The sequence below is a fragment of the Felis catus genome, chromosome C1 (genome assembly GCF_018350175.1).
Source record: "Felis catus isolate Fca126 chromosome C1, F.catus_Fca126_mat1.0, whole genome shotgun sequence".
NCBI lineage: Eukaryota > Metazoa > Chordata > Mammalia > Carnivora > Felidae > Felis > Felis catus.
In genome coordinates, this window is record NC_058375.1 from 159,531,584 (window position 1) to 159,555,402 (window position 23,819).

At 39.4% G+C, this 23,819-nt stretch overlaps 1 protein-coding gene and 1 long non-coding RNA gene across 2 annotated transcripts in view; both read left to right on the forward strand.

The window, feature by feature from the left end:
- LOC109502725 overlaps nucleotides 1–3,257 on the forward strand; it is a 35,627-nt gene extending 32,370 nt beyond the window's left edge. The window contains exon 5 of the long non-coding RNA XR_006583272.1: nucleotides 3,080–3,257. This is a non-coding gene — a long non-coding RNA (uncharacterized LOC109502725). The remainder of the gene's footprint in view (nucleotides 1–3,079) is intronic.
- Nucleotides 3,258–8,407: 5,150 nt separating this feature from the next.
- GORASP2 (golgi reassembly stacking protein 2) overlaps nucleotides 8,408–23,819 on the forward strand; it is a 35,351-nt gene continuing 19,939 nt past the window's right edge. The window contains exon 1 of the mRNA XM_003990844.6: nucleotides 8,408–8,605. Within this exon, the coding sequence (XP_003990893.1) occupies nucleotides 8,543–8,605 (63 nt within the window). The 5' untranslated portion in view covers nucleotides 8,408–8,542. The remainder of the gene's footprint in view (nucleotides 8,606–23,819) is intronic.

Here is a 23,819-nt window from a genome sequence, read left to right on the forward strand (position 1 = left end):
TAAGTAATTGCTATAGAGATGCAGGGGCTGCAAAGCCTAAAATATTTGCTGTCTGCTCTTTTACAGAAAAAGTTTGCCAATCCTTGATTAATTTTGAAAGCGCATGACAGGTTTGATTTCACAGCTCCACAGCTGGAAAGCAATTTGACTAAGGATGACTATCTCACCCATGTGTGATTTAAGTATCATGAGGGAAAAAGAATTTGTCTTCACATGAAACAGCTATCTCCTTAGGTTATTTCCAGGGGGAAATGAGGAATAATATGTTATCAACCCCTTGTAAGTCCCTGAAAGCCCCTTGACACACTGTGATCTTTACACAGAGACTGTCAACAATCACCCCAACACCACTGTCCACATTGTGCTTTAACGACATGATTTACATTGTCCCATGATCAAGAGCAGGGGCATGGAGAAATAAATTTGCCTGGGAAGGCAAGATTGATTCCTCTCTATCACCCAGGGCCATGCAGAAGTCCACCAACCTCTTCTGCGTTCTGAGGGAGTAATTCGGTACAACTCCTACATTTCCATCTCTCTACAATATCAAGGAAAAAAACCCCATCAGGGAAGTAAAGCAGGTATCAGAAAGTCAATATTGTTCTAACTGCACTACTCACTGGCACTACTTACCAGCACCTTTTATCTTCAAAGGATCCACAGGTAATAATTAACCTGAGCACTCGTTCCTTCAAATTAGAGACCCACAAAGTTGCAGGAAAGACTCACTGCTAGGAGGCAGATGAAAGAAATGGACCTGGGAATTCTTTTACCTACAAAAGCAAAACAAAACAAACAAACAACAACAACAAAACAGGCTACCTTGAGAAATAGAGGTTTTAGTTAAAAACTACATGTGGTGGGGCGCCTGGGTGGCGCAGTCGGTTAAGCGTCCGACTTCAGCCAGGTCACGATCTCGCGGTCCCTGAGTTCGAGCCCCGCGTCGGGCTCTGGGCTGATGGCTCAGAGCCTGGAGCCTGCTTCTGATTCTGTGTCTCCCTCTCTCTCTGCCCCTCCCCCATTCATGTTCTGTCTCTCTCTGTCCCAAAAATAAATAAACATTGAAAAAAAAATTTATAAAAAAAAATAAAAAAAATAAAAAAAAAAAAACCAAAAAAAAAAAACCAAAACTACATGTGGTAATAAAGGTGATGGAAACCTCAAAGAAATGCCAGGGCATTACTACATTTAGGGCCTTAGCACTGAGTTTGTTTGCTGGAAAGATCATACCCAGCTCTAGAGATTCTCTTTGACAAAAGTGCCAAGACAATTCAGTGGAGAAAGGACAGTCATTTCACCATACCGTGCTGGGACATTTGGATGTCCAGACACACACAAAAAGTGGGCCTCAAAATTACACCTCATGTAACTCAAAATGGATCATAGACCTAAATGTAAAATGTAAAACTATAAAACTTTTAGAAAACATAGCAGAAAATTTGTGTGACCTCGGGTTTGGTGATAAGTTTTTAGATATGATGCCAAAAGTGCGATACATAAAAAAAAGTGCTAAATTGGACTTTATAAAAATGAAAAATGTCTGTGGTTGACAAGAGAATGAAAAGACAAGCCAAAACCTGAGTGTAAGTCACATTTCTGGTAGGGATTCACATCCAGATCTTTATTCTTATAAAGAACCCTTAAAACTCAACAATATGAAAAGAAATAATTTTAAAATGGACAAAATATATGAACAGACTCTTTGCCAAGGAAGATATATGGATGGCATATAAGTATATGAAAAGATATTCAATAGCATTTGTCATTAGGGAAATGCAAATTTAAGCCATAACGAGATGCTACTACATAACTAATAGAATGTTTAAAATCCCCAAACTGACAATACCAGATGCTGGTGAGAATGCAGAACAATAGGAATGCATGTTCATAGCTAGTGGGGATGCAAAGTAGTGGGAATGCATAGCTAGTGGGAATGCAAAGCAGACCCTTTGGAAGACAGTATCAGATTCTTATCAAGTTCAACATAAATCTACCATACAATCCAGCAAACCCACGCCTAGGTATTTACCAGCAAACCCACGCCTAGGTATTTACCCATGAAAATTCATGTTCACACAAAATCTGTATGTGAAAGCTTATAGCACTTTTATTGATACTTGTCAAAAACTGGAAGCAATCAAGATGCCCTTTAAGTAAATGGAAAACAAATTAGGGTACATCCGTAGAATGGGATACTATTCAGTAATAAAAAGGAATGACCTACAGACACACACAGCATGCATGAATCTTAAATGGATTTTGCTACGTGAACGAAGCCAGACCAAAGGTCTACGCAACGTATAATTCCATTCATATGATATTCTGGGAAAGGTAAAACTATAACATTGGAAAACCGATTAGTGGTTGCCAGAGGTTAAAAGAAGGGGAAGTGGTTTATCACCCAAGGAAATTTTTAGGGAGATGGAAATGTTCTGTATGGTAATAGGATGGTAGGTGCATGCATTTGTAAAAACCTATAGAACTGTACATCATAAAGAGTGAACTATAATGTGTGCAAATCAAAAGAAAATCACACCATAATGTCAGGGAATCCTAGGATGGAATGTAGACTGGAGCTAATGAATCTAACTTATTGTACAGGTGAAGATTGTATATATCTGACATACATATCATTTATCTTCATAGATCACACTGAAGAGGGTCGGGGGGGGGGTAAAATGGAGCTGACCTAAATGACTTTGGAAAATGGTGTTTTGACTGGAAATCATAAAGCTAAAGAGAGAAAACTATATAAATATGGTACCCTAGTTGATAAATCTGCTTCTTATAGGAGTAAATATTAACAATTCTGAAACTATTTCATATGTATAGTGAAGTTGAAAACATAAGTACATAAATGGTAGATAACGAGAGCTAGGTCTCTCACTGTCAGACAAAGAAGTTACAAATAAGCAAAGGGAAAGTGCTAAAATGAATGCTGTGGGGCTCCATTAGAGTCAGAGACGGTATGGCCTCATATTCAGTTTAATATAGACACAGACGTAGAAATAATTATAGATATTTAATTATCTTAATGATATTAAATACTTATAGATCAATATATTTTTATGTTCCCTAGCTCTGTCTGATGAGAACGTCTAGAAGCAGTGACACTTCAATAGCAAGGAACACACCCTGAGCCCGGATCTTGGTTTTTATTTATTTATTTATTATTTTTTTTTTTAATTTTTTTTTCAGCGTTTATTTTTATTTTGGGGACAGAGAGAGACAGAGCATGAACGGGGGAGGGGCAGAGAGAGAGGGAGACACAGAATCGGAAACAGGTTCCAGGCTCTGAGCCATCAGCCCAGAGCCTGACGCGGGGCTCGAACTCCCGGACCGCGAGATCGTGACCTGGCTGAAGTCAGACGCTTAACCGACTGCGCCACCCAGGCGCCCCCGGATCTTGGTTTTTAAATATCATTCTCCAATTAAAGGAAGCTGGACTTGGAGGAATGGGCTGATTCTAGGGCTAAAACAGAAAAAATACAAGATAAGACTGGAGCATTTTGCAATACCAGAAAGTACAGAAATACTCAATTTGTTGTGTGTTTGCACAACAATATGAATGTACTTAATATCACTGAGCAGTACACTTAGAAATGGTTAAGACGGTAGACTTTATGTTATGTGTATTTCATCACATACAAAAAACAGGAGAGCCTGCCAAAGGGACACAGAAGCTGAACTGAAAGTGGTCTCGGGGGGGGGGGGGGGGCAAAGCTGCAACAATTTGAACAACAAAATACATCATTCTGCATATCAGTATTGAATAATGAAGTACTAGATGATAAAGTACAAAATAAGTATATGTGAGTCCATACTGATATAAATATAATGATTAAATAAATAGGAGAGAAGAGGCAAAATTTCTTACAGAAGAATTCCAAAGTGTATCTTTGGATACTCTCCTCCAGGAGGTGGAACTTGAGGATGAGCTAGATTTAGTGACTTGTTTCCAGGGGAAAGGGAAAAATAGTAATTTTACTATTAAGTCGGACAGCACCTTAACAAAGTGATCAAGGGTAACATCAACAGTAATGAGTCATGTTATTGGCATGAACTGCTGGTATAATGAAAAGGGCACCTCGCCTCTATGGGATTCCTCCCCCAAACCTACAAGCCCAGTCTAATCATGAGAAAAACATTAGACACACCTAAACACAGGTATATTCTGCAAAATACCTGACCAGTGCTCTTTGAAAGTATCTAGGTCCTGAAAATCAGGGGAGTCTGAGACACTGCACAAACCAAAGAAGACTAAGGAGATAGGGCAACTAACTGTGATATAGGATCCTGAATTGCATCCTGGAACAGAAAAACATTAGTGGAAAAACTTAAGAAATTTAAATAAAGTTTAGAACTTAGTTAACAGTAAGGTTCAGATGTTGGTTTCTTGATTTTGACAAATGTACCATGGTTATGTGAGATGCTAACAATAGGAGAAACTGAGTAAAAGGCATATGGGAACTCTCTATACTATCTGCAACTTTTCTGTAAGTCCAAAAAACTTTTTTTGTTAAAAAAAAATTAGGGGCGCCTGGGTGGCTCAGTCAGTTAAGCGTCCGACTTCAGCTCAGGGCATGATCTCACGGTTCGTGAGTTCGAGCCCCGCGTCGGGCTCTGTGCTGACAGCTCAGAGCCTGGAGCCTGTTTCGGATTCTGTGTCTCCCTCTCTCTCTTTGCCCCTCCCCCGTTCGTGCTCTGTCTCTCTCTGTCTCAAAAATAAATAAACATTAAAAAAAAACTAAATAAAAGGTTTGGCAATAAAGGTGATGGGAATATCAAAGAAACACAAGAACATCAGTATAAATTGGGCCTCATGGCTGTGGTTGTCGGGAGGAGCGCTCTCAGCTGTAGAGATTCTCATTGGCTCTCGGCCCACAAAACAGCATTTATTGAGCATTATTCCAGTGTGGTGGTTCTCAGAGTTTGTGCGTACCAGAATCAGCTGGAAAGTAATAAAGACCACAGGGACCCAGGTTCATTGAAGTAAACTAGCACTGGACTTCTGTATTTTCAGAGTTCCCTAATGATCCTGATACACATCCAAGCCTGAGAACCACTGCTGTAGCACTTCTCTATTAGTGTGATCCTTTAGTCATTCATTCGTTCATCCATCCATTCAGTAACCATTTATTGAGCAACTGTTCTGTGCCAGCCCGTTCTTAGTATTAAGTATACAGCAGTAGACACACAGGCAAAGACCTCATGGAGTTTACATTCTAATACACAGATAAAACTACTCTGACTGAGTCTCTTGTATTTCCCAGTTCCAAGTCCCCAAAGAGAAAATATGATTGGCCTAGCTAATCACCACCAGCTAATCTGCTGTTTGTTTGCGGAATGGGGGAACAGAGCTTTTATCAACAGGCCACTTCATAAGTTATTAGCGTTGGTGTTGGCTTCTGGTACGTCGGGGGTTCCCCTCTACTCCAGTCAGCTGCGGCTGGGGTTCCACGGCCCGAAACATGACCCCTCCTGAGGTTTGCTCCCTCAGCAAAACTAGGTCAGGAAGGGGCCACAGGTAAGGAAGGCCCTGTCGTCTGACTATAGAGAGTGGTGGTTATCCAAATGCAGCAAGAAGCAAACTTTCCCGGAGCAGTCTAAAGGCAAAAATATGAGGCTGCACTAGTCAGCATGAAACCAACATCCTTCCATCATGAACTATTTATTTATGGGCTTTTGCTTTGCTGCTGCCTGTGATGTTTCAAAATAGCAGCTTGCCTGCAGCAGATTCCTATTTCAATTGAGATTATCTCGGACAATAATCTCCCATGCATTCCCCTCCATCATTTTATATTCATTTTGTTAGCTTTGGCAACATACTTCGGATTTTATCCTTTGCCTTCTGAGCATATTCACTAACTGAAAGAGGAAAAAAACTAGCACCAGGAAAATGGGAGCAATGGTTATCACATATTTTTAGTCCCAAATCAGGTGAGCCTTGTATCTCACCCTCTACCAATTGCTACTAAAAAAATAACAGATTTTTGATGAGGCACAAATGGGAACGGTAGTGGTAACTTATTAACTGATCCTGGAAAAGACAAGACTTTGAGACTATTTCTTTCAGTTCAAAACAACAAACTTTACTACCCAAGACTCAACCAGGAACTGGGGATCTGAAAATGAAAAAGCCCAACCCTTACCCTGAATGAATGGGCCATAAATGGTGGAAGACAGGCCTATGACTATAATGATGTTGCCAGAAATCAACTATTCTAGGAACTAAGAGTGAGATGCATTTTTCTAAATTTAGGGATATATAAGTAACATTTGAGAGGGACCTAACAGGATAGTTAGAATTTTTCTTTCCTTTTTAAGTTTATTTATTTTGAGGAAGAGAGAGAGTACGTGTGCAAGCAAGGGAGGGGCAGAGAGAGAATCCCAGGCAGGCTCCACGCTGTCAGCACAGAACCCGACATGGGACTCGAACTCGTGAGAACTCATGAACCGTGAGATCATGACCTGAGACAAAATCAAGAGTTGATCGCTTAACCAACTGAGCCACCCAGGTGCCCCAGAATTTTTCTAAATATAAATTTAAGAAGGAGTACCCAAGTTGTGTGGATCAGTGTGAATAAATAAGGTAGGAAAATAAATGGCCTATATGGGGAATAGCTATTCCTTATATGACTGAAATAAAATATAGCTCTAAGGAAGGGCCAGAGTTGCTCATGGACTACCATAGGTCCACATCCTGGGTTTTGCAAACCATAGCTAGTGTCAAACGTCTGGGAAACAAAAATTTGACCACTGAACATAGCAATAGCTTATGACACCACCATGAAGAGGATTATAATTGTCAAGCAGAATGAGAACATCAGCAAATCTAGTTCTTATATGTAGTCATTTACATTAAATTTATTAATGAATTCGCTGCCAGACATTCTGCTAAGTGTTAGGAACATAGAGCTGATTACACTGAAGTCCATGCTCTTGAGGAACCTAATAACTGAACGTTTCATTTGTGTATTTAAGTGTTTACTAGGGTTCCTAAAAACCTGGCGTTGGTTTATTGACAGCAAAGAAACATAAATGATGTTTTATTTCAAATTTTTAAATACTCTTTTATTATTACAGAAGCAGTCCATGAGAATTAGAAAATACAGAACCAGCAAAAACAAAAAATAATCTCTGTTACACCCAGAAATCATCACTGTAGCCCTTGGTCCATATCCTCCCACATCTTCATATACGTACATACGTATTAATATGTATTTTGCTTACAAAAATGTTTTCATATTGTTTACAGACATACTGTGGCTTGTAACCTGGTTTTTTTTTCAGTCAATAATTTCCACTTTTCCATGTTAGTAAATGCTTTGAATATTCATATTCAAATTTGACCATTTGAGCCAAAAATGCCCTTTACAGCTAATTTCTCCAAATCAGTCTTCAACTCAAGACCTTACATTGCATCTCCTGATTATGTCCTTCCTATCTGTTTTAATCCAGTATAGTCCCTTTCCTATAATTCTGACTTGAAAAAACTGGTGAGCTGTGCTGAAGAATAGTTCACTTCCTTTATTTGCCTGGTTATTGTGATGTCATTTTACATACATTTCCCTCTATCCTCTACCCTGGGAGATCTAACTAAAGATGTGATAGAAGCCCCAAATATTTTGGGCTAGAATATTTCATGGATGGTAATGTGTACTTTACGTTGCTTCACACCAGAATACACGTTTTCTGACATCTGGTTGACCCACCATTAGTGATCAAATTGACCACTGGGGAATGGCCATAATTGGAGATTTTATAGGGAAGGGGCAAAAGGAGCAACGGAGTAGGAAAAGTGTAAATACAACTTGGCTACTTAAAGTAACCAAGGGTTTCCTAGGAAGTGGGAAAACCCAGCAGCAGGAGGTGGAACACCAAGGGCATCCAATTGCGCTTTCCACTCCGACATCGCTCAGATTGTGACCGATCCTCTGATCTTGTGCTCACAATTAGGAAGGCAAAAACAGAATCAGAACGTTTTCCTTTATAAAACTGAGTTTAGCTGAGCGGATGCAGTATCCAGCCCACGGAGAGGCACTATCGTTCTCTGTATAAACTGGGACAAGACCCCCCCCCCCCCCCCCCCCCCCAGAATAGCTCTCTGTTTGGACCCACCCTATTCTTTTTGGTAGCAGCCTTTCCCTGCTTCTGGCCACCAGGGGGAGCTACAACAATGCAATCGCTCATTCAGGCGAGCGGGAACGCGTCTGTTTAAGCTTGTCTAACCTAGGGATCCGTAGCAAGATGCCAAGGCCGGAGGAACTGTTTTTTCTATTCTCTCGCGAGCCTGAATAAGCCCCTCCCCGCCGGCGTGTGCTCAGCCCTCTTCCGGTGATTTACGGCAGGTGGCGCTGTCTGCGGCGTCGCAGCGGCAGTGAGTGCCGTGGCGACGCTCTCCCGGCGGGCAGTGCGGCCCGGCTCTCCGGCGGCAGCTAGTGCCACGTCCCAAGTGCTACGCGGAGGAGCGGAGCGGGCGGTGCGCAGGGGGCGGGGAGCAGCGCGGATCCCGGCCCGCTCACATTGATCGCCCGCCGCCATGGGGTCCTCGCAGAGCGTCGAGATCCCTGGCGGGGGCACGGAAGGCTACCACGTCCTGCGGGTAAGAGCTCCGACGGCGGCTCGGGAGCGGCTGGCTGCAGGCGGGGCCCAGCCGCGGGGAGGCAGAGGCCCCGACGGGCCCCTTCCCGGGACAGCCAGGCCTCGTCCCGCAAAGGAGCGGCGACCGCGGGCGCTGCCTTAGCCGAGGCCGGTTCGGAAGGCTGCGCGCAACTTGCTTACCGGGAGCGCTCCGGGCCAGGGGTCCGCCGCTCTGGGAGGACGGAGTGGAGCCTGAGGCGGCAGCCGGCAACTTGGTCAGGGGGCGGCCCAGACACGGAGGCGGTGGGGGTACAACCTTGACTCCTTTTTCTCCTCACAGCCTTCTCCGTTCTCTTCCTCTTAATTCTTACCTTACAAAGTTAGGAAAGGCTTGGGGGCAAAGTCTGCAAAAGAGGTGATGGTCAAGGTAGCATTGGAGTTTTCTGAGAAATTGAAGCCTGGAACTCGGCAGGCTGGAGGCAGGGGATGCGACGGCAGGTGATAATTCACCTCGGCGCTATCTGGGTGTCCGGAAAGGTCAATTAGGCAAACAGAAAACGAAATGGCCTAATAGTAGGTTTGACGGACTTAAATTCATTTGCTTTTGCAGGACTCTTTTCCTGTGTCGCTCCTGACCTTTCCAACCCTCCTTTTCCACATTTCCTGGCGGGGGGAACTTCCGTTCTGTTCTAAGACTGCTCAGGGTGGTAAAAGAGGTAATGGAGAGGAACGTTTGAAAAAACAAACAAACGTAGGTAAATACAGGAAAGCAGCGTCAGTCACTGGGATGGAGAAACATAGTATCTCAAAAAGCATTAGGTAAGCCCCTGCTTATGAGCAGCCTAAGTTGTTGCAAAGCATGTGGTTCTTAGGGAACTGGAAGTCTTTAAAAGTAGCATTGATGGTTATGTGCTGTGACACCTGCGTGAGTGGCAACATGATGGATTGTCAACTAAGTGGCCCTAATCCGTAGTACCATTTCAGGACGTAATAGAGTGTCACTAGATATTAGCTGCTCTCAGGCAACAGCATTTTCACTGAAAGTGAGAAAGTACTTCCTGGTGCTTACGGTCATTCTTTCTTAGATCCCATGTTTTAGGTGAGACAGCATTCGTAAACTGAATTACCCAGTTAAGTGTGTGATAGTACTGTGATCGATCCCCTTTCTGATCTTCAGGATTATCATGTCTTGTTGCCTCTCCACTGTACTGAAAATCTCTCTTGAAGCCACACTTTTGGTAGGAAAGGATGATTCTCCCGGAAAATAAAGGGAATCTTTAAACAAACCATATTACCTTCGTATTCCCTTCAGCTAAGCCAGCCCCATGTGCCACGCTGATGGGACAGATTGAAGGAGAAATGTTGGATCTAAATGTAAAGTGAAAATTAGCAGCAGTACTTTTCTGTTATCTGGTTTGATTTTGATTTTCTACCCTGGAGCCCGATATCCAGTATTACCAGCTGATTCTCACAGTGGCTGATGGTAGCCATGAATCCTTGGAGACTCATGATATTTTAATAATACGTGCACTCAGTAAAACAGCATTATTGAGTTTTAAAAGTCTGTTAGAAAGCTGTATACATCAAAAGGATTGCAGTTGAATGACTTCTGTTCATGACTGTGTTCCACGTAAAGTAAGTTGAAGTATATATTCTTTACATAAGTGCACCTCAGTAAATCAGCACTCATACATATTCAGTAGTGCAGATGTGTTATTAATCTATAAATCTGATTTTCCGAATCACTAGAGACAACCTTAGTTTTCCTGCATCTGGAGCATAAATGTTGCAAAAAATGAAATCTTATTCAAGCTTTGCTAGAGAGAGCTTTAAAATGGTAATGACCATTTAGTTTAGGAGCATTTTTAAAATGTGTTTGAGTCCTAACCTACTCTGTCCCTAATTCTGTCATTGATTTCCAGTTATCTTTGTTTTTAGAGGGGAAAGTACTATGTTAAATCTGGACATATTAAAAAAATATATTCCTTTCATTTATTGCCTAATATACAGTAATATATTGCAGTGCTGGATTACTGAGCTTGTAAACTAGAATAGATACAGTAAGATAACCTTGGAGTAAAATCACTCCTATTAACAAGTTCTAGAATGATTTCTGAGAAGTTTGTTTCCTGGGGCTCCTGGGTGGCTCAGTCAGTTAAGCGTCTGACTCTTGGTTTCACCCCAAGTTATGATCTCACCGTTTGTGAGTTCGAGCCCTGCATCAGGTTTTGTACTGACAGTGCAGAGCCTGCTTGGGATTCTCTCTCTGTCTCTCTGTCTGTCTGTCTGTCTGTCTGTCTCTCTCTCTCTCTCTCTCTCTCTCTCTCTCAAAATAAATAAACTTTAAAAATTAAAAAAAAAAAGTTTGTTTCCTTTAGTAATCGATTCCCTGGTCATTTCCTTGTTAGTAATAAAAACTTGTTTGACTGGGTTTTAAAATAACAATTATAGGGGTGCCTGGGTGGCTTAGTCGGTTGAGCGTCCAACTTCAGCTCAGGTCATGATCTCACAGCTTGTGAGTTCGAGCCCCATGTCTGGCTCTGTGCTGACAGCTCAGAGCCTGGAGCTAGCTTCAGATTCTGTGTCTCCCTCTTTCTCTGCCCCTCCCCCTCTTGTGCTCTCTCCCTCTCTCTTTCTCTCTCTCTCTCAAAATAAATAAACATTAAATTTTAAAAAATTAAAATAACAATTATACTGACAACCATTTCCACTGCTATCTTATTGTTATTTCAGCATTCCTACAGTTCAAGTGCTTTACATTTTTTTCTATATTCCATATCCATTGGTAGATTCTGCTTTTAAAAATTTTTAGAGGGCAACATTGAAATAGTTTTAGGTTTTCTGCTGTGAGCAGCGTACTTTCCTTTTTATGTATTATGCATTTTGTATTAATGTACATTTTCGCACTGTGATCATATTGTATAGCCAACTCCCCATTCTCACCCTAGAAGTAACCACAGTAGTTTCTTACGTATCTTTTCAAAAATGTTTTATGCAGGTAAAAGAATTCTGCTCTCCTTCACTCTTTGTTTCCTTCTGTAACTGTTGGAATCACATGATACCTACCATTACTCCCCTTGGTCTCTTATTTGCTAATCCATCTTGGCAGTCTTCATAGGAGCACATAGAGATCTGCCTCTTGGTTTCACTTAGCTCCACAGCAGTTTGTTGTGTCAGAGTTTAGCTAAGCAGCACCTGGTGGTGGTGGACATTTACTTTTTCTAAAAAGTCTTTGCTGTTGTAAGTACATGTTCACAACCTCAAATCCTGTCTTGTTTTCACTTAAAATGTACATTTCCCAAATTCTTGAATCTTAATATTGATTTATACAAATGATCTTCATTTTAGTAGATTACTACATTGTTTTCTGATTATCAACATATGTTCATTACAGACTTTTTAGGTAAGTTAAAAAAGTATTAACAAGAACCTAAACTACCTGTAATTCTGTCATCTAAAGGTAAATAATGCCGAAGTATTTTTTCTAGTCTCTTTTTTTCTGTGCCTAACCTTGCCCCTTAGCCATGGTTCACAAAGATTTTGAATGATATGACATATTCAAGTACGGTATAGTCTGAAGTTATGGTAAGATATTGGCTTACAATCAAAAACACAGTGCTAAATAAATCAGGGCCTAACCACAGATTGGAATGCTATACATTCATGAAAATTGTGTTTCAAAACACTGTGTGGCCATAGGCATGTCTCTCTGTGTAGGTGCATGTACATTCAAGTGTCAAGGAAAATAAAACAGAAAGGTAATAAGCCAGGCTATTAAAAGGATTATTGGCGAATGGTGACATTTTTACGTTCCTTTAAACCTCAGTATATTCTTCTTATTATTATTTTAAGTTTATTTTGAGAGAGCATAAGTGGGAGAGGGACAGCATAAGAGGGAGAGCGTAAGAGGGAGAGAGTGAGAATCCCAAGCGTACTCCACACTGAGAGCACAGAGCCCAACGTGGGGCTTAAACCCATGAAACTGTGAGATCCTGACCTAAGCCAGAACTAAGAGTCAGACTCTAACCAATTGAGCTACCCAGATGCCCCCTTCAGTATATTTTCTAAAATTTCCAGAGTGGTCATGAAATACTTGTATATTCAAAAAAAATTATTAAAAGATATTTTTATTTATTTTAATTTTTTTAAGTTTATTTTGAGAGAGAGAGAACATGCGCACAAGTGGGGGGGGGGGGGAGAGAGAGAAAATCCCAAGCAGGCTCCACACTGTAAACATGGGGCTCGAACCCACAAACTGTGAGATCATGACCTGAGCCGAAATCATGAGTTAGCAGCTTAACCGAGGCGCCCCAAAAGATATTTTTAAAAAGTGGACTCCTAGTGGAAATTTAATTCGTTCAGAAGCTCTCTTTTAAAAATAGCATTATATTTGGAGCACCTGGGTGGCTCAGTCGGTTGAGCTCAGGTCATGATCTTGCAGTTCGTGAGTTCAAGCCCCACATCGGGCTCTGTGCTGACAGCTCAGAGCCTGGAGCCTGATTTGGATTCTGTGTTTCCCTTTCTCTCTGCCCCTTCCCTGCTCACTCTCTCTCTGTCTGTCTCTCCAAAATGAATAAACGTTAAAATAAATAAATAAATAAAAATAGCATTATATTTCAGATTCCCTTATGCAGTAAGTCCAATTTCATGTTCATCATGAGTACCACTTATATTCGCACCCTCTAATCTTAACATTAGGCAAGAAAAATGTTAGCCAGGTCTTCTTAGTTTTGTTAGAAGTTACTAAAAGTTACTACAGTTGAAGTATGTTGAATTCAGAATTCTTGCCTAGATTCTCCCTTAATTACCAAGTGAACTACACAAGGCTATTTTCAAAATTAGATTTTTGGAATTGCCTTATTGATGCCCATTATAAGATCTGTTTCTAAATTTAAATATTCAAATGAATTCATTCTACCTTTAATATTCTTTGAGATGGAAGTTCTCTGAGGACATTCTGCAACCAGTGTTCACACCACTATGGGAACATGGAAAATGTCATGTTCACTATTTGTCATTTCCTTCAAGAGAGATTTTGGAAGTGATGGATATTTTGAAGGAAAGGCCATTGAGATGAAGTATGTCTCCAGTGTAATAACAGGCCTTTATCTCTAGAGCCATTGGCTGCAGACTGGGCAGCATTTCTTAGAGGAGAAAGTGACAGTGAAATTATTTCCATGGAAAATGGAATACCAGGGCACCTGGGTGGCTCAGTTGGTTGAACTTCCAACTCTTAGTTTTGGCTCAGGTCATAATCTCATGGTTCATGGATTCATGCCCTATGTCAGGCTCTGTGCTTGACAGCTGACACTGCAGGGCCTGCTTGGGATTCTCTCCCTCTCTCTCTCTACCCTTCCCCCACTTGTGCTCGCTATCTCTCTCAAAATAAATAAACTTTAAAAAAGAAAAAAATGGAATGCCTAGACATACCTACTGTTACATGGATCTGTTCTTTTTTTGATGGTGCCTCACTAATCTGCATGAAATCCTGCACGATTTCAACTTGGCACTTATTTTGAGAAAGATAATTCCCGATATTTGATAGTCATAATTTTTCTTTTTTTTCTTTTTAACTAACACAGTGTATCTCAAACTTAAAAAAAAAATTTTTTTAACGTTTATTTATTATTGAGAAACAGACACAGAGCGTGAGCAGGGGAGGGGTAGAGAGAAGGGGAGGCACAGCATCCGAAGCAGGCTCTAAGCTGTCAGCCACAGAGCCCAAGGTGGGGCACGAACCCACAAACTGTGAGATCATGACCTGAGCCGAAGTCAGTCGCCCAACCAACTGAGCCACCCAGGCACACCCCCCCCCCAAATTTTTTTTAATGTTTATTTACTTTTGCGAGAGAGAGACAGAGACAGAGCACACGTGGGAAGAGGCAGAGGGAGAGGGAGACAGAATCCAAACTCAGGCGAGATCATGACCTGAGCCAAAGTCAGACACTCAACCAATTGAGCCACCCAGGTGCCCCTCAAACATTTTAAACTCATGTCCCCACTTGAAAAACATAAAAATCTCACTACTATCCTCTTTCCTCACTCACTCTGAAAACAGTGTTATAAAAAGAAAACAGTTGGGCTATTTGATGTTTTTCAGATACAAAGTTATGACTGAAAAAGCTCTATAAACACCACCTAAAGATAATGATCTCCCGAAGTTGATCTCTTGTACTAAAAAAACCACGAATAAGGGCACCTGCCTGCCCCAGTCAGTAGAGCATGCAACGCTTGATGCCAGGAGTTGGGATGTCAATCCCAACATTGGGTGTAGAGATTGCTTAAAAATATAATCTTAAAAGATTTAATAGTCTTTGAAATTCCTTTCAAATGTAGGAGTCAGATTTTTAGTTCATAAATGTCGTCGAATACAATGTGTGTGAACCTTAGGACATGCTTAGAAATTGTATCATTGGACATAAACTTTTTCTGAAAAGACCTTGAACAAATTAGTGTTACTCTGTTTATCTACACTTTCATATTTTGTGATGAAGTGTGTTTTAATGTGTTTTTAAGGATCCTTAGGATCCTTATTTGGGGAGGTCTACTGTTGACCGGTAACTGCGGTTTCTGTTCTGGTCAGTTAAGTAGTAGAATGCACAGCACGGGGTGTAGTGTTTTCTGGGTCAGACACTGACAGCTTCTTTTTAAATAATTCCACTGAAATTGTCATAAGACTTGAACTTGGAATAATCATTAATATCAGTACATTCATTTTGCTGGCTTTAATACTGTGCTGAGAGGATTACATTATTTCAGTTGATTCACTAATACTAGTTAATCTAAACTAGAAAATATTTTATATGTAAAGGTTTGGTACATGCTTTAGAATATAACTATAGATTGCCTTCAGAGGTGTGATTAACTAAATAAGAGGACTTTTTTTTTCTCCAAACAACATGCAGAACCAAAGTAGTTAACCTGAGAGACTGTCCATGTCCCTCTTGGCAGTGCAAATGAATTTACTGTAGCATGAAGGGAGTGATGCTCAGGATTGTTTTTTGTTGTAAGCACCAATGAGAGACCATTCCAGCACATTGTCAGCAGTGAGGAACCTTGTCATCTTGTAGACGTGAATGCATTGAGAGACTTGATAGTAGAGCACCAGAGACCCCTCTTGGGAATCACTGAACCGTCCTGTCCCCTCCATCACTTCATTGTGTTTCCTTGGGCAAACCTTTGAACTTCTTTGAGCCCCATTCTTTGTATCTGAAAAGTGAAGATAATACTAGTGCCTCCTCCGCCTGTTTTTGACGAAAAACCATAGTAGATACTGTATATGAAAGTATTTTGAAAAAAATTGAGCACATTAATTTTTTTTCCTGGCCCACTGTCACCTTGCAGATGGCCTTGCTCTTAAATTTCTTCATTAAAGACTCTTAAAAACTGAGAACAAACTGAGGGTTGATGGCGTGGGGGGAGGGTGGGTGATGGGCATTGAGGAGGGCACCTGTTGGGATGAGCACTGCGTGTTTGTTGTATGGAAACCAATTTGACAATAAATTTCATATTAAAAAAAATTTCTTCATTAAAACAGTGCTGTCTACCTCATTGGTTATCCCAAGGGTTAAATGAGATATTCCATGTAAAGCATTTAGCATAGGGTCTGGAGAATGGTAAAGACTCAGTAAATGTTAGCTGGTGTCTTTATTGTTAGCATCTGCACTATTGTATCACCCATTGAGAACCACTATTGTAGTGGCAATACTAGTTAAAATAGACCTCTAAGCATTTTAAGTAGCATTTCCATTTACATGCTCATTCAGCAGCTACTTTTGCCCTTGTAACTAACCCTGTACGTTACTATTGTTTAAAACATAAATTTGGGATCAGATGTGACCCATGAATTTTATTAATGTGCCTGTGAATTTTTGAGGAATCCTCAGTTTTAAGGAAATTTTGTCTTTTTTAAAAGGAAGGTACCAGTATCCTTTTCATTGCTTTATCACAGTGATACTAAACACATTAATTAAAATGACTAAAAAAGTCTATGCAATTAAAATAATGTTGTTGGGTTGGATCTACACTGTGGAATCTATAGATAGTGGCAGTTAGACTTACTTCATGGTAAGTTGTCGTTCAGTCTTAGAAACTATCTCATCACTCTCCTCGCTTTACAGCTAAAGAAAAGGAGCACAGAAAGATTATTGCTTAAGGTCACACAGCAAGTTTTCTTTCCCTAAGAAAGAAACGCCTAAATTGGTATTTGAAGATTATAAAATTAGGTGACAAGTTGTCAGACTTTCTGCTGCTTTTGGAGCAGGCTTCAGTTTCTTTCAACATCATTTTTCTGATATACGGACTTTCTCTAAGAAAGTACAGTGTATTGATGGGTTTTAATTTCCTTGGTTATCATTAGAATTTTTAAATTGCTTCATATGTTATAAATTACATCATAGGGTCAGAAAAACATGCTCTTTGAGTTATTTTGGTAGAACATATAAGGATGTTTTAGCAAACTGTGGCGCCTTGGTGACTCGGTTGAGCGTCTGACTTTGGCTCAGGTCGTGATCTCCCTGTTCGAACCCTACGTCAGGCTCTGTGCTGACAGCTCAGACCCTGGAGCCTGCTTCGGATTCTGTGTCTCTCTCTCTCCTTACCCCTCTCCTGCTCGTGCTCTCTCTTTATCTCAAAAATAAACATTAAAAAAAAAATGTTTCAGCAAGTAAAGCTTGAACTCTTCCAGTCTACTGCAAAATAATTTCCACATATTTGTATCAAGTCCCAAACAGGAACACTGGCCCTTTTCAGACATGGAAGAGCCCCCCCCCCCCCAAAGTGTCTTTCTATTTTTATTTATTTTTATAACTGAAGGATTTCGGGTGTATTTTTATTATATCACACCCCCCAAGTCTTCTCACATCATTTTGATCACGCAAGCGTGTAAATATGTAACAGGCCTTATGTGTATAGTTGAAATGAATCATTATTAATACTTGGATTACTTGGATTGGACTTAATTTTTACTTTTATTTAATATCCCTGGTGGTTTTTTAAATAGTACAAAACATTAAATTGAGAGAGGAGATGATGGTATAGACAGAACTACCTTTTATGTGTGAAGGAATTGGTGGTGCAGTAATAAAAAGGAGACACATATCACTGAGCCCATTTTATGGAAACATCTCCTTGGTTAGAAAATGAGAAATAATTCACAAACTAGCCAGACATGTGATAGGTATGTCTTTGTGTATCACCTTATGAAATGCTTGGTTTGATGATCTCCTGTATTCTGAAAGTAGCCTTGCAGTTTCCTTTCTTTGTTACATTAAGATGGCAGTTCTCCACTCCTCAGCTGGGAGTAGTATATAAATGATGGAGTTAAGAGAATGCCTACCCCCAACTCCACCCAACCTCTTCTCCCCTTCGATTCTGCTGCCCCTCTCTCCTCAAGCCAAGATTTAAGAGAGAGTGGTTCATGCGAAATGACCCAAACCTAGTATAAAGTACTATGACACTTTTAACCCCCGGAGAAGAGATGGGTGCTTCACTGGAAAGCAACCGGCTTAGAACAATTAGGTCTGTACACAAGGGAGAATCCATGTTAAATCTGGTAAAACTGCCTCCTGGTCCAGGATCAGAAGGTGAGAGAAAGCCAAAAGTTTAATTGCATTTATTATCTGGAGGTTGATTGGACAAAAAGAGTTAATGACATCTTGTAGGACTCTTTCCAATTTTATTTTTATTACAGATCAAAGTAAGAAATTTATTTTCCTCTGCAACTCATGTGTACTACTACATTTCATGAAAAATAATGGCCCTTATGAAGTCATGAATTTTTTGTATTTTATCTATTCTGATACTTTCTTATTTTGACATTTCCCTCTTCTGTAACGGTCCACTAAATTGATTTCAGAACAAACTCCCTGTAGTAATTGGATGACACCACTTTAAGAAGAATTTATATATAGTTGGTGATTCCAAATCCAGCTTCTAATCACTGGTGCTAATTTCTTTTTATGTACTGGGGATGGATACCCCTTCACTGTGCAGTTTCTCTTACAAGCTCATTTTTTGTTTCTTGAGTAAAAATCTCTAGCAGATTTTATCTTGCATGTTGTAGCTCTTTTTTCTAGAGTGCTTATGAAAGAAGTATTTCTTTCATGTTGTGGAATTTATTTTGGTAAGATAACCTCCAGATGTAAAGTTGAACTCTTATAAGTGCCAGTAAGTGTGTTCATAATTTATTCTACATGTGGGTGTTTGGCTCACATTTATTTTTGTCATTCCCTTGTAAGCATAATTACGCTTCAGTATTTTCAGCTGCTATGTTGTATTCCTTAATTGTTCAAAGTAAACCATGAGGCCTGAGAAGACTTCAGCATGCTTGTTAGAACTCCCAGGGAATGGATTTGTATAAAGTCAATTTTTTCCTTAAAATGGAGTATTTACTGCTTTCAGTATCAAGAATATATTATAAACAAATCTATGTTTTAAATGCATTGCATGCTTCCACCATTACTGATAGGTGCTACATATATTAAAATTTTTTAATCTTAATTGTTGTGATGATGTCCATGTGCTGTATTGGAATACATGTACTTATCACTTAGACTTGGGCTGTGCAGTACAGTAGTCTGTAGCCACATATGGCTGTTTAAACTTGGATGTAAATTATTTAAATTAAATGAAGTTTAAAATCCACTTCCAGAGTCACACAAGCCACATTTCACATGTGGGTAGTGGCTACTGTATTGGACAGCACACGATACAGAAGATTTTTTTTTTTTAATTTTTTTTTTTCCAACGTTTATTTATTTTTGGGACAGAGAGAGACAGAGCATGAACGGGGAAGGGGCAGAGAGAGAGGGAGACACAGAATCGGAAACAGGCTCCAGGCTCCGAGCCATCAGCCCAGAGCCTGACGCGGGGCTCGAACTCACGGACCGTGAGATCGTGACCTGGCTGAAGTCGGACGCTTAACCGACTGCGCCACCCAGGCGCCCCCAGAAGATTTTTATAATTGCGAAAAGTTCTAAAAGCAGCTTAATAGTGGAGACCTTTTTAAATTTTTGTATTCCCTACCACAAGACACAATCACAACTACACCTTTTTTGTTAGTGCACAGTTTATACTCGGTAGAATTTGGTAAGTGGCATAAGTTAACACTCAACTTTTTTTTTTCCTTTTGGTTTTTGATTTTTTAAATTTTTATTCTCATTTTCTGCCAGCTATCATTTTTTGCTGTAAGCAAGTGGCAGTGGCATCTCTTTCAGTTCTTTTGTTTGGTTAGTACTCTGTTCGTGGCTTGGAATCAGGTAGCCAAACCATGTAAATATAAATAGAATCTAAGAGTGGTCCTGAAATGTTCTGAAAGGGGAGCATTAGAGTAAGTTATTTTGTGGCCTTTGTACTGACTGCTTTGTACTCAACTGACCGTTGAGATTTAATTGCTGGCTTTCAAAGTATGTTCTTTGTAGGTGAAATATTTGGTATGTTCTTAGGTTGTAATAATTGTATTTCTGCCTTTTGGATAGAGGGGAGTAGATGTTAAAGCTTTTTAAAGTGCACATAAGTGTAAAGCTTGATGAATTTTCACAGACAACATACTCGTGTACCCAGCATCCCATCCCTCTCCAGGCACACTCTGACTTACCCACCAACCCCCTCAGAGTGAATGCTGTCCTGATTTCTAACAGCATAGATTAATTTGACCTGTTCTTAGCTTTATGTAAATGGAATCATATGTACTCATTTGTGTCTGGCCTCTTTTGCTCACATACCACTTGTAAAACATATCCATCTTGTGTATTGTTGTAGGTTTTTGTTTTATTTACCTTATACCATCGAGAGATTATATCAAGATTGATTTATCTCTTCTGCTGTTCATGGGAATTAATGTAGTTTTTAGTCTGAGGCTAGTACAAATAGTGCTGCTGTGAACATTCAACTGTGTGTGTCTTTTGAAGAACATCTGTATACCCATTTCTATTGGGTATGCTTAAACAGCGCAATATTTGGTCAAATATTTCAATATTAACAGATATTGCCAAATAGTTTGCTCATTTACATTCCCACCAGCAGTAATTGAAGTTTCCAGCTGTTTTGTATCCTCACAAACATTTAGTATTTTCCATCTTTTTCATTTTCGCCAGTCTGGCAGGTGGTATCACATTGTGGTTTCAATTTGCAGCTATTGAAGTTGAGCATATTTTCATATTTATTGGCCACATCAGTACCCTTTTTTGTTTAGTGTCTGCTAAAATCTTTTCCCCATTTCTCCATTAAGTTATTATTTTTTTTAGCAGCTTCATTGAGATATAATTTACCTGCCATTAAATTCGGCCTTTTAAAGTATACAGTTCACAGGTTTTTTAGTATATTCAGAGTTGTGCAACCGTCACTAGTATCTAATTCCGGAACCTTTTTATTACCCCCGGAAAGAAACTCCATACCCAATTGCAGCTACTTCCCATTCCTCCTACCCCCAGCCCCTGGCAACCCCACTAATCTACTTTCTGTTTCTGTGGATTTGCCTACTTTGGACATTTCATATAAATGGAATCATGCAATATGTGGTCTTTGTGATTTAGCATAGTGTTTTCAAGGGTCATTCATGTTGTAGCATGAATACTTCCTTTTTATTGCCAGATAATACTTCATTCTATGGGTGTAACACATTTGTTTATTCATTCATCAGTTATGGGACATTGGGTTGTTTCCACTTTCTGGCTGCTATGAATAATGCAGCTATGAATTTTGTGTACAAGTTTGTATGTGGACATGCTTTCATTTCTCTTTTTTATATATCTAGGAGTGGCATTGCTGGGTCACATGGTAACTCTTTGTTTAACATTTGAGGATCTGCCAAACTGTTCCCACAGCAACTGCACCATTTTATATTCCCACCACTAATATATGAGGGTTTGTTTCAAACCTTTGTTAGTATCTTTTTTATTTTAGCCAGTCTTATGGATGTGAAGTTGTATCTCATTGTGGTTTTACTGTTTCTTTCTTAATGATTTGCAGTAATTCTAAATTTGTTCTGAATATAGCTCCTTTGTTGGATGTATAATAAATCTTTCCATTGTCTTAAGTGTGTCTTTCGATGAGCAGAAGTTTGTAGTTTTAGTATAATTCATTAATTTTTTTAGTTTATGATTAGTGTTTTTCTGTATCCAGTTTAAGAAGTCTTTCATATTTGAAAATCTCAAAGATATTCTCCTTTGTATTCCTCTGAAGGCTCTATCATTTTACCTTTGACTCTACCTCTGTGGTTTTATTTTTTTATTCTACTTTTTTGTTTTATTACAAATTTATTGCAAATTCTTTCCCTTTCCTTTTTTAAAGAGGAGAAAGACAATTAATGCATAATTAGAACAATCATGTAGTGTCCAGGAATTCATTAGTTGTAAAGATTTGCCCTCAGGTGGTGATTGCAGAGTTAGGAAGGTGACTTTAAGATTTGTAGAAACCCCCCCCCCCTCCTCCCGGGGGTGCCTGGCTGGCTCAGTTGGAAGAGCATGTGACTCTTGATCTTGGGGTTGAGTTAAGGCTCCAGGTTGGGTGTAGAGATTACATAATACATACGTACATGCATATATACGTATAAACTAATTTTAAATTAATTAACTAACTTAAAAAGAAAGATTTGTTTAGGCATCAGACATGCCAGGCACATCATTAAAAAAAGATTTGTAGGACTCCTATCATATATCAGAGTCTTAGCTAGGCATTTCATAAACTCATTCAATCTCTACAGTATTCATGTACAGTAGATGATGTTATCCTTTACTTGTGGATGGAAAGACTGAGGCCCAGAAAGATAAATAATCTTTCCCAAGTTCACACAGCTAATAAGGTAAAAGCATGCCTCAAAATCAAGTCAGTCTGATTGTAGAACTCCATTATCTTTACATTGTGCATTTTTTCAAAATCTTGCAAAATCTTAACTATAAACTTTCCAATTTAACCTATTCATCTTAAATTGCTGTAATATTTGGCCCAATAATAAATACTAATGATCTATGGAACCAGATAGATAGATGGATAGATGGATCCAGGGTTTCATATATTCATTTTTCTAATTAAAGTGGTTTGAAGGAAGCAGGTGAATCAATAATTGAGAGATCTTATAGGGGGCAGGAAGTATTGAAGTGGTAATCTGATGCCTGACAGATTGGGTGCCTAAGAGATTCTTGTCAGTGGGTAGTATTGCCAGAGAAACTTAACCTGTGTGGATGTTTAATTTGCTGTGTTGTAGATCTTGTTTTGCATGCTATGAAATGTAGGAAATTGTCTTTAAGTATATTAGGGTCAAAGAGAGCATTTTCTAGGGCTCCCTCTGTTGGCTTCCTGTTAGATACCTAGTTGCCAGAATTGTACTGGTACTAATGATGTAAATAAATTTAGGAAAGAAGTTAATTTCAAGGTACATTAGAAACAGAGGAGATTGATGTTTGTAGCAAATGCAAGTAGAAAAATAGAGAAAGGGTTATTTAAGTGTACTTATTTTAGAATTCAAATTTGGCTATTGAATTTCTTTTGAGTAATGGGAAAGAATAGTTCTAATGTTATTAGAAACTCCATTTCAAATAGTGGTAAAACTTTATACTTGGAGGGTGGCATGATAAGCATCAGTGTGTGGGATCAACTTTCTAAGTTGGTGATGACATTACAAAAGTACTATCTTTGTCCCTTTTTAACTGAAAGATAAACTTTTGGCAGCCTCAGTGGAGAAGTCTGAAATTGATCAATGGACTGGTTGGTTTCTAGAAAAAAAAAAGTCATTTGGAAACATTCAGATTCAGAGAATCAGAGGATTAGACGAGGACCTTATTAAGTGAGAAACGCCACAGTGAAGGGTCTCCAGGGGTCTATGCTAATTATCCTCTTTTCACACTTGAGGCATTTCACACCTAATTGCTAGGCACCTAATAGGCATCTCACACCTAGTAGATCATGACTCTTTCCCAGCTAGCTGTGACTTGACCTCCCTTTTCTTCTCATAATAACTCCAGACTGCCACTGTTTTCCTTACAGAGTTGCCTTTTGAAGAGAAATCTGTCTGCCACTTGGAGTTCTAGACATTTTGCTTGGTAACATGTAGAATATAAAATATCCTTCATTTAAGGAAACTGAGTATAAAGAAGCTAAACGAGTTTGTGCTGATTATTTTCATTAGAGCTAACACTTGTAAATAATAAAACCCTTTGATATTTAATCAACTTGTTTAATTTACAAAAATGATGTAGTCCCAAATTTGCAAGAGAATTTACAGAAAGCAAGATTAAACA